Source organism: Lithobates pipiens, unplaced genomic scaffold (assembly GCF_037356315.1).
Source record: "Lithobates pipiens isolate NorthernLeopardFrog02 unplaced genomic scaffold, aLitPip1_a1.2 Scaffold_18, whole genome shotgun sequence".
Lineage (NCBI taxonomy): Eukaryota > Metazoa > Chordata > Amphibia > Anura > Ranidae > Lithobates > Lithobates pipiens.
This window is the reverse complement of record NW_027507758.1, coordinates 639,991,850-640,005,193: the sequence shown is the minus strand read 5'-3', so window position 1 is coordinate 640,005,193 and position 13,344 is coordinate 639,991,850. Positions and strand designations below refer to the sequence as shown.

At 44.6% G+C, this 13,344-nt stretch overlaps 3 protein-coding genes across 3 annotated transcripts in view; 1 reads left to right on the top strand and 2 right to left on the bottom strand.

Moving 5' to 3' along the window:
- LOC143986899 (uncharacterized) overlaps positions 1-13,344 on the top strand; it is a 549,767-nt gene that overhangs the window by 149,542 nt on the left and 386,881 nt on the right. The window lies entirely within an intron of this gene.
- LOC143989561 (uncharacterized) overlaps positions 1-13,344 on the bottom strand; it is a 470,483-nt gene that overhangs the window by 371,610 nt on the left and 85,529 nt on the right. The gene's annotated exons all lie outside the window — the stretch shown is intronic.
- LOC143989618 (uncharacterized) lies at positions 5,082-11,365 on the bottom strand. Its single transcript, XM_077489838.1, has 7 exons — positions 11,240-11,365; positions 11,028-11,151; positions 10,814-10,911; positions 10,503-10,724; positions 10,217-10,423; positions 9,971-10,112; positions 5,082-6,530 (listed from the first exon to the last, which is right to left on the bottom strand). Exons 2-7 carry the CDS (start codon positions 11,110-11,112, stop codon positions 5,452-5,454), a joined length of 1,833 nt encoding a protein of 610 aa, XP_077345964.1. The 5' UTR covers positions 11,113-11,151; positions 11,240-11,365; the 3' UTR covers positions 5,082-5,451.

The following is a 13,344-nucleotide window of genomic DNA, read 5'->3' as shown; positions in this document are numbered from 1 at the left end:
CTTGGTGTTTATAAGTTTAAATCAGGTTTTTTTTTTGCTAGAAAATTACATGTCATTGCAAAACTTTGTCACACTGTATTTGCGCAACAACCTTACAAGTGCACTTTCTTTTTTAAATACACTATTTTGAATTAAAAAAATAAGACAAAAGTAAAGTTAGCCCAATTTTTTTATATTGTGAAAGACCGATGTTACAACAAATAAATTGATACCCAACATGTCATGCTTCAAAATTGCACCCGCTTGTGGAATGGCGTCAAACTTTTAACCATAAAAATCTCCAGAGGCGACATTTCAAAATCTCTACAGTTACCAGTTTTGAGTTATAGAGGAGGTCTAGTACTAGAATAAAATGCTGCCATAACAATATTCCTCTTGAAATAGCCGAAGTATAATGACGGAAAGCAGCCTGTAAGTGGTTAATCTCCTCTCCAAATCTACTGGATACTTTATCTGACTTTGGATAAACCCATAAAAATTGACAGCCCGAAATATTTCCTTATCACCTCTCTTACAGGCCCAACTGATTTATATTCTTCCCATTACCAAGTTCACCTTGCATATAACCTTTTTTTAGGCATCAAGTTTACTTCAAACCCCAGAGACCTATATGCTGTCATCTACCCTCCCATGCCATCACATCTTTCTAACCTTGTGTCAAAATGGTCCTCCCTACCACTAGCATGGATAGGCAGAATTATGGTGGTCAAGATGTCTATCCTTCCTAAAATCCTCTATATTTTTAGGGTACTACCGATCCAGGCTCCTTCCCATTACTTGTGAATTCTACAGCGTAGGGCTTTACAGTTCATGGGGGGTAAACTCAAGCCTCGCTTACCTAAACTGACACTTTACATTCTTCGAAGTAGAGGTGGACTTAGCGTGCCCAACTTTATGAAATACAATAATGCTGTGCATCTTCCCAAGTATCATGCCTTTAAAGAAACTCCACTGTGGGTTGCGCGGGAATCTGTAGATTGCAACACCCTCACCACAATTAACCTCCCATGGCTATCACCTTTGCAACATAGCATAATCCCACCTTTTACCCAGCTTGGTCCTCTCCATCCTCCTTCTCTACTTGGTCTTGGGCAGTGATATGAGCCTACCACTTCTTCACAACTAGATCAATTACTCCCTTCCCAAAACTATGTGAAACACATGGGTTACCCTCAGCGGAACTCTTTAGATACCTACAAATGAAACATTTTGTCTCCCCATGCTTGCCTCCTGATTTCACTACTCCTAGCTTCACAACTTTTGAACAAGCTTGTAAAACCTCTCCTCACAGACGTGGACTTATGTTGGATCTCTATGCTCAACAGCGCCCCCGCCTACTAACAAATGGAAAAGAGAACTTAACCTAAACCTTGAGCCAGCCAACTGGGCGTACATTTGGTAGGCATCTAAATCTGTCTCGTCCAACATTGTGGCTCTGGAAACCAACTATAAAAGGTGCTCACCGGGTGGTACCTGGTCCCCACCATGATCTTTAAAATTTTCCCCCATTGCTTTTGAGGCTGTAGTGCATCTGGCACATGTTCATATTTGGTGGGAATGCCCCACAGTACGCACTTTCTGGATAGATGTATTTGGTATCCTGTCTGCCCTCTTCAATACACCCTTTACACCTGATCCAATAGACCCTTTGACTTTAACCCATCGCCAATTTAAACTCTTCCTGTTACCACTGCAGCTAAACAAACCATTGCAAAAGCATGGAAATCCCCCTCATTATGTGTCCTTGCAATGAAACATAGAGTCACTCAGGCAATGATTCATGCCAAAATTGAAGCAGTCATACTGGATAAAGTATCCTCCTACCAAAAACTCTGGAGACCCCGGATCTTCCATTACTTGCCTCCAGACTTTTATGACTCTCTATTACTACCATGATGGTAGAATCAGATATCTCCTCCTACTGGTTTCACTGGTCTTGGTCCTCTCTAGGGGCACTCTACCTCCCTGACCCCCCCCCCTCTTCTTCTTCATATCCCCCCTCCTATCCAATCCTCCTATACCCCCCATTGTCCCCTTTCTCTCTGTTCTTCTCTAGTCTGTTCTACCTGACATTGTCCTTTACTTCTTAGGCCGCGTACACACGGGCGGACTGTTCGCCCAACCTTGTCCGCTGAACAGTGTTTGGGCGGACAGTCCGCTCGTGTGTGGGCTTTCAGCGGACAGTTTGACGGACAAAGTCTTTCGGAAATTCCGAAAAACTGTCCGCTGAAACTGTGTTTGAGCGAACAGTCCGCCCGTGTGTGGGCCTGTCCACTGTACTTTCGAAATGAGCGGACTGTTCCCGCTCGGAAAGTCCGCCCATTTCGAGCGCGTGTACAGGTAGGCGGGGCCCGCGAAGGAGACGTCGCGGGCTCCGCCGCCTGGAATGGGCTTAAAGGGGAACCCCAACGCCGAAAAAAATCGGCGTGGGGGTTCCCCCAAAGTCCACACCAGACCCTTGTCCGAGCACGCTACCCGGCCGGCCAGGAAAGGGGGGCGAGCGAGCGCGCCCCCCCTCCTGAGCCGTACCAGGCCGCGTGCCCTCAACATGGGGGGTGCCTTGGGGAAGGGGGGCCGCGCGGCCCCCCCACCCCAAAGCACCTTGTCCCCATGTTGATGAGGACAAGGGCCTCTTCCCGACAACCCTGGCCGTTGGTTGTCGGGGCCTGCGGGCGGGGGGCTTATCGGAATCCGGGAGCCCCCTTTAAGAAGGGGGCCCCCGGATACCGGCCCCCCACCCTATGTGAATGAGTATGGGGTACAATGTACCCCTACCCATTCACCTGTGAAATAAAGTACAAAAAAAAACACAACACAGGGAAAAAATATTTTATTGCACAGCTCCGGGGGTCTTCCGTCTTCGGGGGTCTTCTCGCCGGACTCCTCCGCTATCTGTGTGTAGCTCTTTTACTAGCGGAGGAGTCCGGCTTTCTTCCTCCCCGCCGCCGGCCTCTTCTCCCGACTTCGGGGGTCTTGTCCCCCTCTTCGGTTCTTCTGCCGGGCCACCGCGCCTTCTTGTAGCTCTTTTGCAGGCGGTGGCCCGGTCTTCTGTCGCCGCTGCCTTCCGTTCTTCTGTCGCCGCCTTCGGTTCTTCTGCCGGGCCACCGCGCCTTCTTGTAGCTCTTTTACAGGCGGTGGCCCGGTCTTCTGTCGCCGCTGTCGTCGCCGCCGCCTTCCGTTCTTGTTCTTCTTCTTCTTCTCCTGGAGATGTTGACTCGACGAGCTCTCCGGCCGGAATGCCAGAGCCGCGCTGTGCGGTCACTTATATAGTGACAATGGGGCGGTGTCACATGGTATATGTCACATGGGTTGGTCACATGGTGACCCCGCCCCCTTACGATGTCATAGTCCCCATGTGACATCAACCCATGTGACCAACCCATGTGACATATACCATGTGACACCGCCCCATTGTCACTATATAAGTGACCGCACAGCGCGGCTCTGGCATTCCGGCCGGAGAGCTCGTCGAGTCAACATCTCCAGGAGAAGAAGAAGAAGAACAAGAAGAAGAACAAGAACGGAAGGCGGCGGCGACGACAGCGGCGACAGAAGACCGGGCCACCGCCTGTAAAAGAGCTACAAGAAGGCGCGGTGGCCCGGCAGAAGAACCGAAGAGGGGGGACAAGACCCCCGAAGTCGGGAGAAGAGGCCGGCGGCGGGGAGGAAGAAAGCCGGACTCCTCCGCTAGTAAAAGAGCTACACACAGATAGCGGAGGAGTCCGGCGAGAAGACCCCCGAAGACGGAAGACCCCCGGAGCTGTGCAATAAAATATTTTTTCCCTGTGTTGTGTTTTTTTTTGTACTTTATTTCACAGGTGAATGGGTAGGGGTACATTGTACCCCATACTCATTCACATAGGGTGGGGGGCCGGTATCCGGGGGCCCCCTTCTTAAAGGGGGCTCCCGGATTCCGATAAGCCCCCCGCCCGCAGACCCCGACAACCAACGGCCAGGGTTGTCGGGAAGAGGCCCTTGTCCTCATCAACATGGGGACAAGGTGCTTTGGGGTGGGGGGGCCGCGCGGCCCCCCCTTCCCCAAGGCACCCCCCATGTTGAGGGCACGCGGCCTGGTACGGCTCAGGAGGGGGGGCGCGCTCGCTCGCCCCCCTTTCCTGGCCGGCCGGGTAGCGTGCTCGGACAAGGGTCTGGTGTGGACTTTTGGGGAACCCCCACGCCGATTTTTTTCGGCGTTGGGGTTCCCCTTTAAGCCCATTCCAGGCGGCGGAGCCCGCAACGTCTCCTTCGCGGGCCCCGCCTACCTGTACACGCGCTCGAAATGGGCGGATTTGCCTCCTCCTTACGTGGGCGAGTCCGTTCATTTCAAAAGTTGAGCGAACTGTTTGGCAAACAGTTTGCTGAAACAGTCCGCTCGTGTGTGGGCAAGTCCGCTCATGCAAATTTTGAGCGGACTGTTTGCCGAAACTGTTTGACGAACAAGGTTGGGCAAACAGTCCGCGCGTGTGTACGCGGCCTTACTCCTTTGAGCTACTGTGCAGTCTAGTTATAGCGAGGCCACAGACTGAGACTCCTATCCAAACTGAAAAAGTCCCTCTTACCTGGTTTATTTGATGTTACTTTATATATCATATTGGATTGGTACTCTACACCAGTGTTTCTCAACTCCAGTCCTCAAAGAGGCCAAACAGGTCATGTTTTCAGGCTTTCCATTATTTTGCATGGGTGATTTAATCAGTTTCACTGCCTTAGTAATTACCACAGCTGTTTCATCTGTGGGAAATCCTGAAAACATGGCCTGTTGGGGCGCCTTGAGGTTGGGAGTTGAGAAACACTTCTCTACACCAACCTTCTCTATTTGAGGCCAGCCCTCTTATGTTATGTGTCCTATTACACTGCATATCCGATGGTTGTTTTGTATTTGATGTTTTGTACAGGGAGACGTTTGCTGATAATTTCCACTCTGTAATTCCATAACTTGCTTTTGTGATGTATTTTGCATGTTTCACAAATACAACAATAAATACCGCAGTAAAAATATCAGTAAACATAATGCAATAAAGAGTTATGGACACTAGCTAGAGCCAATGATCATATGAAATAAAACATGTCCAAAACTCGTCAAAACTGGGCGAATGCTGGTCACATTCATTCAACAGTTTTTTTTTTTATTTAAAAACAAATGTTTGTAAAAGCTTCCACTACAAAATGTACTCAACCAATGAAAGGTAATGACAACATTTTTGTTGTTCTACTGCTACCAATGGCCAACACGGTATAAAACTTCACCCATTTCTTTGGTGATCTCTGATCTCCTTATGAACTGTTTCTTACATGATGAAGATCAGCCATGGAGTATATCTGAGGTGTATATCAGGGTGTGCTTCTTCCCCACATGAGAGATTTCCCACACTCAAGGCACTAATACACCTCAAGTGTTGTGTGGGATCCCTGATGTACAGAAAGACAGGACTTCAGTGAGGAACAATTCCCTCACTCAGGACAGGAAAGTGACTTCTCCCTTGTGTGAGATCTCTGATGTTTATAGAGACTGGACTTCCATGAAAAATATTTCCCACACTCAGGACAGGAATATGGCTTCTCCCCAGTGTGAGATCTCTGATGTCTGTAAAGATTGGACTTCCGTGAAAAACATTTCCCACACTGAGGACAAGAATGTGGCTTCTCCCCCGTGTGAGATCTCTGATGTGTATTAAGATTGGTCTTGTCTGAAAAACATTTCCCACACTCAGGGCAGGAATAAGGCTTCTCCCCCTTGTGAGATCTCTGATGTATGTACAAACTGTACTTAAATGAAAAACATTTCCCACACTCAGGACAGGAATATGGCTTCTCCCCTGTGTGAGATCTCTGATGTGTGTAAAGATGGAACTGCCTTGAAAAACATCTCCCACACTCAGGACAGGAATACAGCTTCTCCCCCGTGTGAGTTATCTGATGTGTGGAAAGACTGGACTTGTGTGAAAAACATTTCCCGCACTCAGGACAAGAATATGGCTTTTCACCTGTGTGAGATCTCTGATGTTTGACAAGTTCAGATTTTTGTACAAAACATTTCCCACACTCAGAACAGGAACATGGCTTCTCACCTGTGTGAAGCATGTGATGTATTTCAAGATTAGACTTCTGTGAAAAACATTTCTCGCACTCAGAACAGGAATATGGTTTTTCCCCCGTGTGAGATCTTTTATGCACATTAAGTTTGGTTTCAAAATGAAAACCCTTCCCACACTCAGTACAGGAATACTGTTTTTCCCCCGTGTGAGTTCTTTTATGAACATCAAGTCTGGATTTAAAAGGGAAACATTTGCCGCACTCAGTACAGGAAAACCTCTTCTCTGTTGGAAGGACGGCACCGTCCTTCACACTCTGAGGTTCCTCAGAATAAGAGGAATACGATGGTCCATCTACACTGTGTGGTGCCGGATGGACATTTGAGGTAGTCGGGTTTTCTCCTGGACTATACTGTGTGATGTCCTCATCTTCTACTTTACAGTCTGGAGACAAAGTGAGACAATCCTCTGAGGTTTTCCTCATCTCCCGTCCATCTACTAAAATAGAAATAAAAAGATTTTTTACTAGACATGAGCAGATTGGTTCCCCTAAACCAGGACTCCGCCCACATTAGGCAGCTTTGTCTCTGAGGTTCTTACAATTCCCCCCTCAAGGTAACTAGTAAATGGGTCCTCTGATCTCCTACCAGATCATTTCTTTATTCATGGACCTTAGTCAGAGAGTGAGGAAACAACGAGAACTGTCTTTTATAGGAGTGACAGTGATGAGGGGATTATAGGACGGGTGTCCCCCCCCCTCTATCACTCATTGCCATCTTCCCAACACAAGAAGTCCTGCACTTTCTTATTTAGTCCATGATTTAGTCATGAATAACAGCGGGGCTGAGCCCCACCAGAGGTCAGAGAGTGAGGATGGGGGAGAACAACCAAGATGAAGACTGGACTGATCCTGAAGACCCCCATCATTGGATTGACTCCTCCCTCATTATCACTTTCTGTTTTAGGCTCCAAAGTTTGAGGATGTTATCACATTATTATTATTAACATGTAAAAGTCACATGATCAGATATAAAATGTCCAGCTGATAGGAAATGGGTGTAACAAAAGAGAATACATATTATGTTTATATATAGCAGTGGGTAGAGGGGAAGAGAGCAGAAGTCAGGACTAGGTAATGTACAACATATTGTATAAGATACACAAGATAGGACTATATAGTATCAGAATGATGTAATGTACAACATAGATTATATAATGCAGGGGTCAGGATTATATAATGTACAACATGGAGTATGCAGTGCAGGGGTCAGGAGTATGTAATGTATAACAAAGTATACAGTGTAAGGGTCAAGACTCATAAGATTGGTATTCAATAATCAGTGGCGGCCCAAATATTTACTGGAGACAAATTGCAGAAGTCCCACACCGCTGCCTATGTTTTGAGACTGCACTCAGTGACTTGGGTCTGAGACTATACAGCAGGGCTTTACAAATTTGCTTTGAATCTAGGAGCTAGTTAAAAAAGTTAGGAGCCAGTTTTTTTTAGAGTGGTATGGATTGTCAGCTCTCGGGGGAAGGCCAGTTATTTTCACCCCCTAACCCTAACTCACAACGGAGCACCCAGTCAATAACTCCAATGTAACACTGTTACATCAGGGTTATGGGCTGGCCAGAAAGAGTAAGGCTGACAACGGGTGGCACTGGTTGGCTTAGGCAGGTGGCACTGGCAGGTGGCGCTAGCACATGGGACTGATTGGCAGTGGCTGATGGCAATGGCAGGTGGCACTGGTTTGGAACTGCCAGTGGCACTATGGGCCTTGGCAGGCACTGGCAGGTGGCACTGACTGGCGGTGGCACTGGCAGATGGCACTGGTGGGTGGCACTGGCAGGTTTCACACTGAGCCGAGTGTACCTGTGTGTGAAACTGACAAGTAACAGAGAGGAGAGAGGAGCTGTCAGAATTGAGCTTAATGTCGGGGACGGGTGGGACCTGGCTGGGGTGGGTGGAACCCAGCAGCTATCAAACACCAGCCAATGATTGGGCTGCTTAAGAATAGGGGCGGGCCACATACACTTAGCGGCCAGCCCAGATCCCTATCCCATTGGCTGGGTCCCACCCACCCCTGACATCAAGCTCAATTCTGATAGATCCTCTCTCTCCTCTCTCAGTTACGTGTCAGTTTTACACACTCAGCGGCTCTGGCAAGCATCAAGCACCGGCACTGAGTGTGGAGAAGGGAGGAAGAACGGCGGTCAGATGGTATATGTTAATGGTATAACGAGTAATTAGCGCAACTTATTAACAGCTGTGTATATCTTAAAATGAATGTGGAAATATTGCTCTGTAACCAAATAACTATGTGCAGCTTCAGTAAACAATGAAATACTAGTAATCCTGTATGGGTAAATATGCGCAAACACAGGGCAATAACAAATCCTATGTATAAGGTTAATGATCGCTATTCTCAGTATATGAGTAATGAAATAATTCCATATAATCAGATGATAATAGCGGTATGATATTCCATTAGCTCTGAAATAAAAGGTGCAAGAGTGCAAAAAGTGCTTATGTGCAACAAAGTATCAAAAAAGTATATGTAAATGCAGTGCAATAACAAATCATATATATATATATATATATATATATATATATATATATATATATATATAGGTAAATGATGGGCTAAAAGTGCAACAAAGTGTCAAAAAAATATGTATAAATACACGTAAACGCAGTGCAATAGCAAATCATATATATGGGCTAATTTCAGTATATGAGTAATGAAATAATCAATTTGATATAATCAGATGATAATAGCGGTATGATAGTCCATTAGCTCTGAAATAAAGGTACTAATGGACTATCATACCGCTATTATCATCTGATTATATGGAACTGATTATCTCATTACTCATATACTGAGATTAGCGATCATTAACCTTATATATAGTATTTGTTATTGCATATATATATATATATATACAGTATATATATGATTTGCTATTGCACTGCATTTACGTGTATTTATACATATTTTTTTGCACCTTTATTTCAGAGCTAATGGACTATTATACCACTATCATCAACTGATTATATGGAATTGATTATTTCATTACCTATATACTGAGAATAGCAATTACTTACCTTATATATAGGATTTGTTATTGCACTGTGTTTACGCATATTTACCCACACAGGATTACTAGTATATCATTGTTTACTGAAGCTGCACATAGTTATTTGGTTGCACAGTAATATTTACAGAGCAATATTTACACATTCATTTAAGATATACACAGCTGTTAATAAGTTGCGCTGATCACTCTTTATATCATACCCACTTTAAGTGCACTGTACACACTTTTCAGGTCTAGCAGAAATTTATTATTTACTATAAACATAATCACTCATCGTTCACTTTGATAATGTGCGGGATCCCCCCTTATTTTTACACACACGGTCAGTGTTAAATATCATAGCATTGCATGTCTGGGGCATCGAGAGATGCAGTGAGTGGGCTGGTGGAAGCCTAGGCGCCAGGGGGTGGTTTCTGGTCGCCATGGCGACCTGGGGTTTGTCGAGCCCTGCTATACAGACATATCCCTCCACCCGGCAGAGCCAGAAAATAAAATAAAAAGTAATCCGGGAGAATTGTTCTGTCAGAGACCTTGCTAGATCTGGGCATATTTCAGAAGACCCAAGACTCATAACCTAGGTGCCTATATCACCCAATATATATGGTGAAAATGAACATTTTGCTTCCAGAATCTCCATAAATCCAGTCTAGATACATAAATTGTGTCGGCAGCACAGAGAAGGAAGATTATCGGAGAGAAATCCAGGAATACAGGACGGGGAACACAGCTCAGGAAAGTGACCAGGGGATTACAGGCTGATATCACCCAGCCCCCGCCCTACTCTGGACCAATCAGTGAGCAGTATGGGTGGAGGAATGTATTTAGTGTTAATGACCCACCTGTGCTGATCTCTGTAGGAGTGTCCTCCTCTATAAATGTCCCCGTTATTCCATCCTCCTCCATAGACTGCTGATCATCCCTCACATACCTCTCTTCTTCTTCTGATTTCACCTCAAATTCTATATCCATTGGATCTCCACTCTAAACCAAGAAAATGAGAGAGAATATCATCTGTAAGATAGAAGATTTATTATTGTGACATCACATAGAAAATCCACGTGTTCTAGATGATCCGTCCCACCAACCTTGTAACAGTGAGGGATGGTGTGATCTTCCTGTGTGGAATCCCGGGAATACAGAGGATGAGGACATCTCTCTGGTGGGTTCCTGGTATTTGGTGGCTCCATCATATCCTTGTGTCCTTCTGAAAACTCCTCCATCACTCCATACTCCTCATCCTCCTCTTTATACTCTTGTTTAAAATCGATATTATCATCCCCGAGGTTTCCACTCTGAATATATAATAAAACATTCATTGTAAGAAACATGCTGTGAATAAATCAGAACTACCAAGAATTATCATTCATCTACCTGATGATGGTGGGGGATGGTGTGATCTTCCTGTGTGGAATCCCGGGAATACAGAGGATGGGGACATCTCTCTGGTGGGTTTCTGTAGCTGGATGATTCCACCATGGTGTCCTGGTACAGATCTTTGTGTTCTTTTAGAGACTCCTCCATCACCCCATCCTCATCACCCTCCTCTTTTATCTCTTCTTTAACCTCAATTTTAGAAACTCTCAGGTTTCCACTCTGAATATATAATAAAAATGACATCAATGGTAACAATGCAGATAATGTACAGATCCTAATGCTACTATCAGTGATTGTTTCTCATCTACCTGATGATGGTGGGGGATGGTGTGATCTTTCTGTGTGGAATCCCGGGAATACAGAGGACGGGGACATCTCTCTGGTGGGTTCCCATTACTGGATCCATCTGTAGGAAACACACACACTGACTGAATACATTGTTTCTATGTGTTTATCAGATGATGGGGGATCTAGGTGGAGCCTCCGTACTGCTCTCTCCTTTACAATAAAGTCTCCTCTTACCCGGTGATGTGAGGGGCGGCTGATTGTCCATCATGACGTCCTTGTAGAGATCCTTGTGTCCTTCTAAATACTCCCACTCCTCCATGGAGAAATAGACAGTGACATCCTGACACCTTATAGGAACCTGACACACACAATGATACAGTCACCATCCAGACACATCCCTTGTCTGTTACTGGATAATGTCCCAGAATTCCCAGAATCCTCCTCACCTCTCCTCCATCATCTCTCTGGTGACTTCTAGAATCTTCTTTGTATTTCTCTATTCTATCAGGGAGGGAGGTGGAGGCAATGTGATGTCATATGATCTCCAGACTTCACAGGAGGAAAACTCTAGATCAGAACACAAATAGTAAAATTTAAATTATATTCCCAGAATCCTCCTGTCAGAATATTTGGGGTTAAAAGAATATATATATATATATATATATATATATATATATGTCTCATATTGTATGATTTATCATATTCATATATATTGCATGTGAGAGGAGCTATTTTGGCTCTGGAGTTGAATCAGGGGTTTATGGTCCATGAATAGGCATTGTTACAAAAGTTATTTTATGTCTTATGCCGCGTACACACGACCGGACTTTTCAACATCAAAAGTCCGACGGAATGATTCCGGCAGACCATTTGATCGTGTGTGGGCTGCAGCAGACTTTTAATTTGCAAAAGTCTGACAGACTTTAGAAATGGAACATGTTTCAAATTTTTCCGCCAGAACTCCGCCGGACCCAGTTCCTACAGAGAAATCCGCTCGTGTGTATGCTAGTCCTACGGACAAAAACCGACGCGAGGGCAGCTATTGGCTACTGGCTATGAACTTCCTTATTCTAGTCCGGTCGTACGTCATCACGTTCGAATCCGTCGGACTTTGGTGTGATTGTGTGTGGCCAAGTCCGTTCATTCGGAAAGTCCGTCAGAACTCTGTCAGAACTCCGTCGAAAGTCTGTCTGACCTAGTCCCTCGAAAAGTCCGGTCGTGTGTACACGGCATAACAAAGAGTCTGCAAGTCTGGTTGTGCCATTTACCAGGTTATAATTCAAAGGTTTGAACACTTGTTTATTTAACTAAGATAAGGGGAGTCAGTACAGACTCACACAGATGACAAACCTAAATAGTATTTTCAGAATAAGCTACGGAAACCAGAGGGCTTATTCACAATTGTTGTTGTATTATGTATATCTTAAATTATATTTTCTTTTATAATATGTTTATAGTATACATATATTAGTTATTCATTTATAAACCTGTCCACATTTACTATTAATATAAGGTTGCAAATATGAGGTCCTATGAAGGGTTTGTTCATGAAACTATTACGCTTATCATTAGAATAATGACTTCACTTTCATGACATTTACAAGTCTCAGTTAATTGTGTGGGGTGGATTTTCCCAAGTCATATATTTCCAGGGGAGCCCCAATGTCTGGGGGAATTGACATGTAATTGTCAACCATTAGACAATTAATGGTGTTTTGCTAAGCCAAGGTCAGAAGGTCAGGTCAATCACATTAAAAGTAATTTCTGATCCAGCATTGCCCTTAAGAGGCTGAAATTGGTAATTATTCAAAATGGCATTGGTCGGGGGTTGCCAAGGTAACATATAAACATCATGGTCATATGACATCATGAAATTATAATAAACGACATACACACCCACTTTTAGGGGGAAATAAAAGGTAGCTACAGACCACAGTTGGGATGGGTCTGATGGGAAGAAAGAAAGGTAGCTGAAGAAATGTAGGGAGATTAGAAGGAGTCCCTTTGGGACTCATCATCATCACCTCACTGATGCTTCTCTAGATGACAGACTTCTTAAAGCTCTGGTAACGTATTAGTTTGTTTATTATACCTTTTTGGTAATTGAATTGTTTTTACATATACATTACTGAGACCATTTAAATATATGGCAAAGCAAATTGGAGTTGTATTATTTTTAACTGCAGTATGAAATAATTAATTCCAAATATTTAAATACATACACAGTTTTATTTGTCTTTAAAAAAGCTAAAAGCCAACATTCGTACAATGGTTTTATTATGAGATATGTGTAAAATAGATTCACTCTAAATTTAATATAAGCCTTGATTGTATTGTCAAGCCACGTGCACCATATGACATTTTGTCTGTGCACATTAAGGGCCGGTTGACACAGCGAGCCGCGGCGAGGCGTCTCCGACTTACCTCGCCGCGACTTGCGGGGAGCTCAGCAGCGACTTGCAGAGGACTTCTGCATAGAAGTCAATGCAAGTCGCCCCCGAAGTCGCCCCGAAGTAGTACAGGAACCTTTTTTCTGAGTCGGAGCGACTCG

Coding starts and splice junctions, on each gene's coding strand:
- LOC143989618 (XM_077489838.1), bottom strand. CDS start 11,112: ATGGAGGAGTGGGAGTATTTAGAAGGACACAAGGATCTCTACAAGGAC. Junction 10,912..11,027: donor GCCGCCCCTCACATCACCGG/GTAAGAGGAGAC, acceptor TGTTTCCTACAG/ATGGATCCAGTAATGGGAAC. Junction 10,725..10,813: donor CCATCCCCCACCATCATCAG/GTAGATGAGAAA, acceptor TTATATATTCAG/AGTGGAAACCTGAGAGTTTC.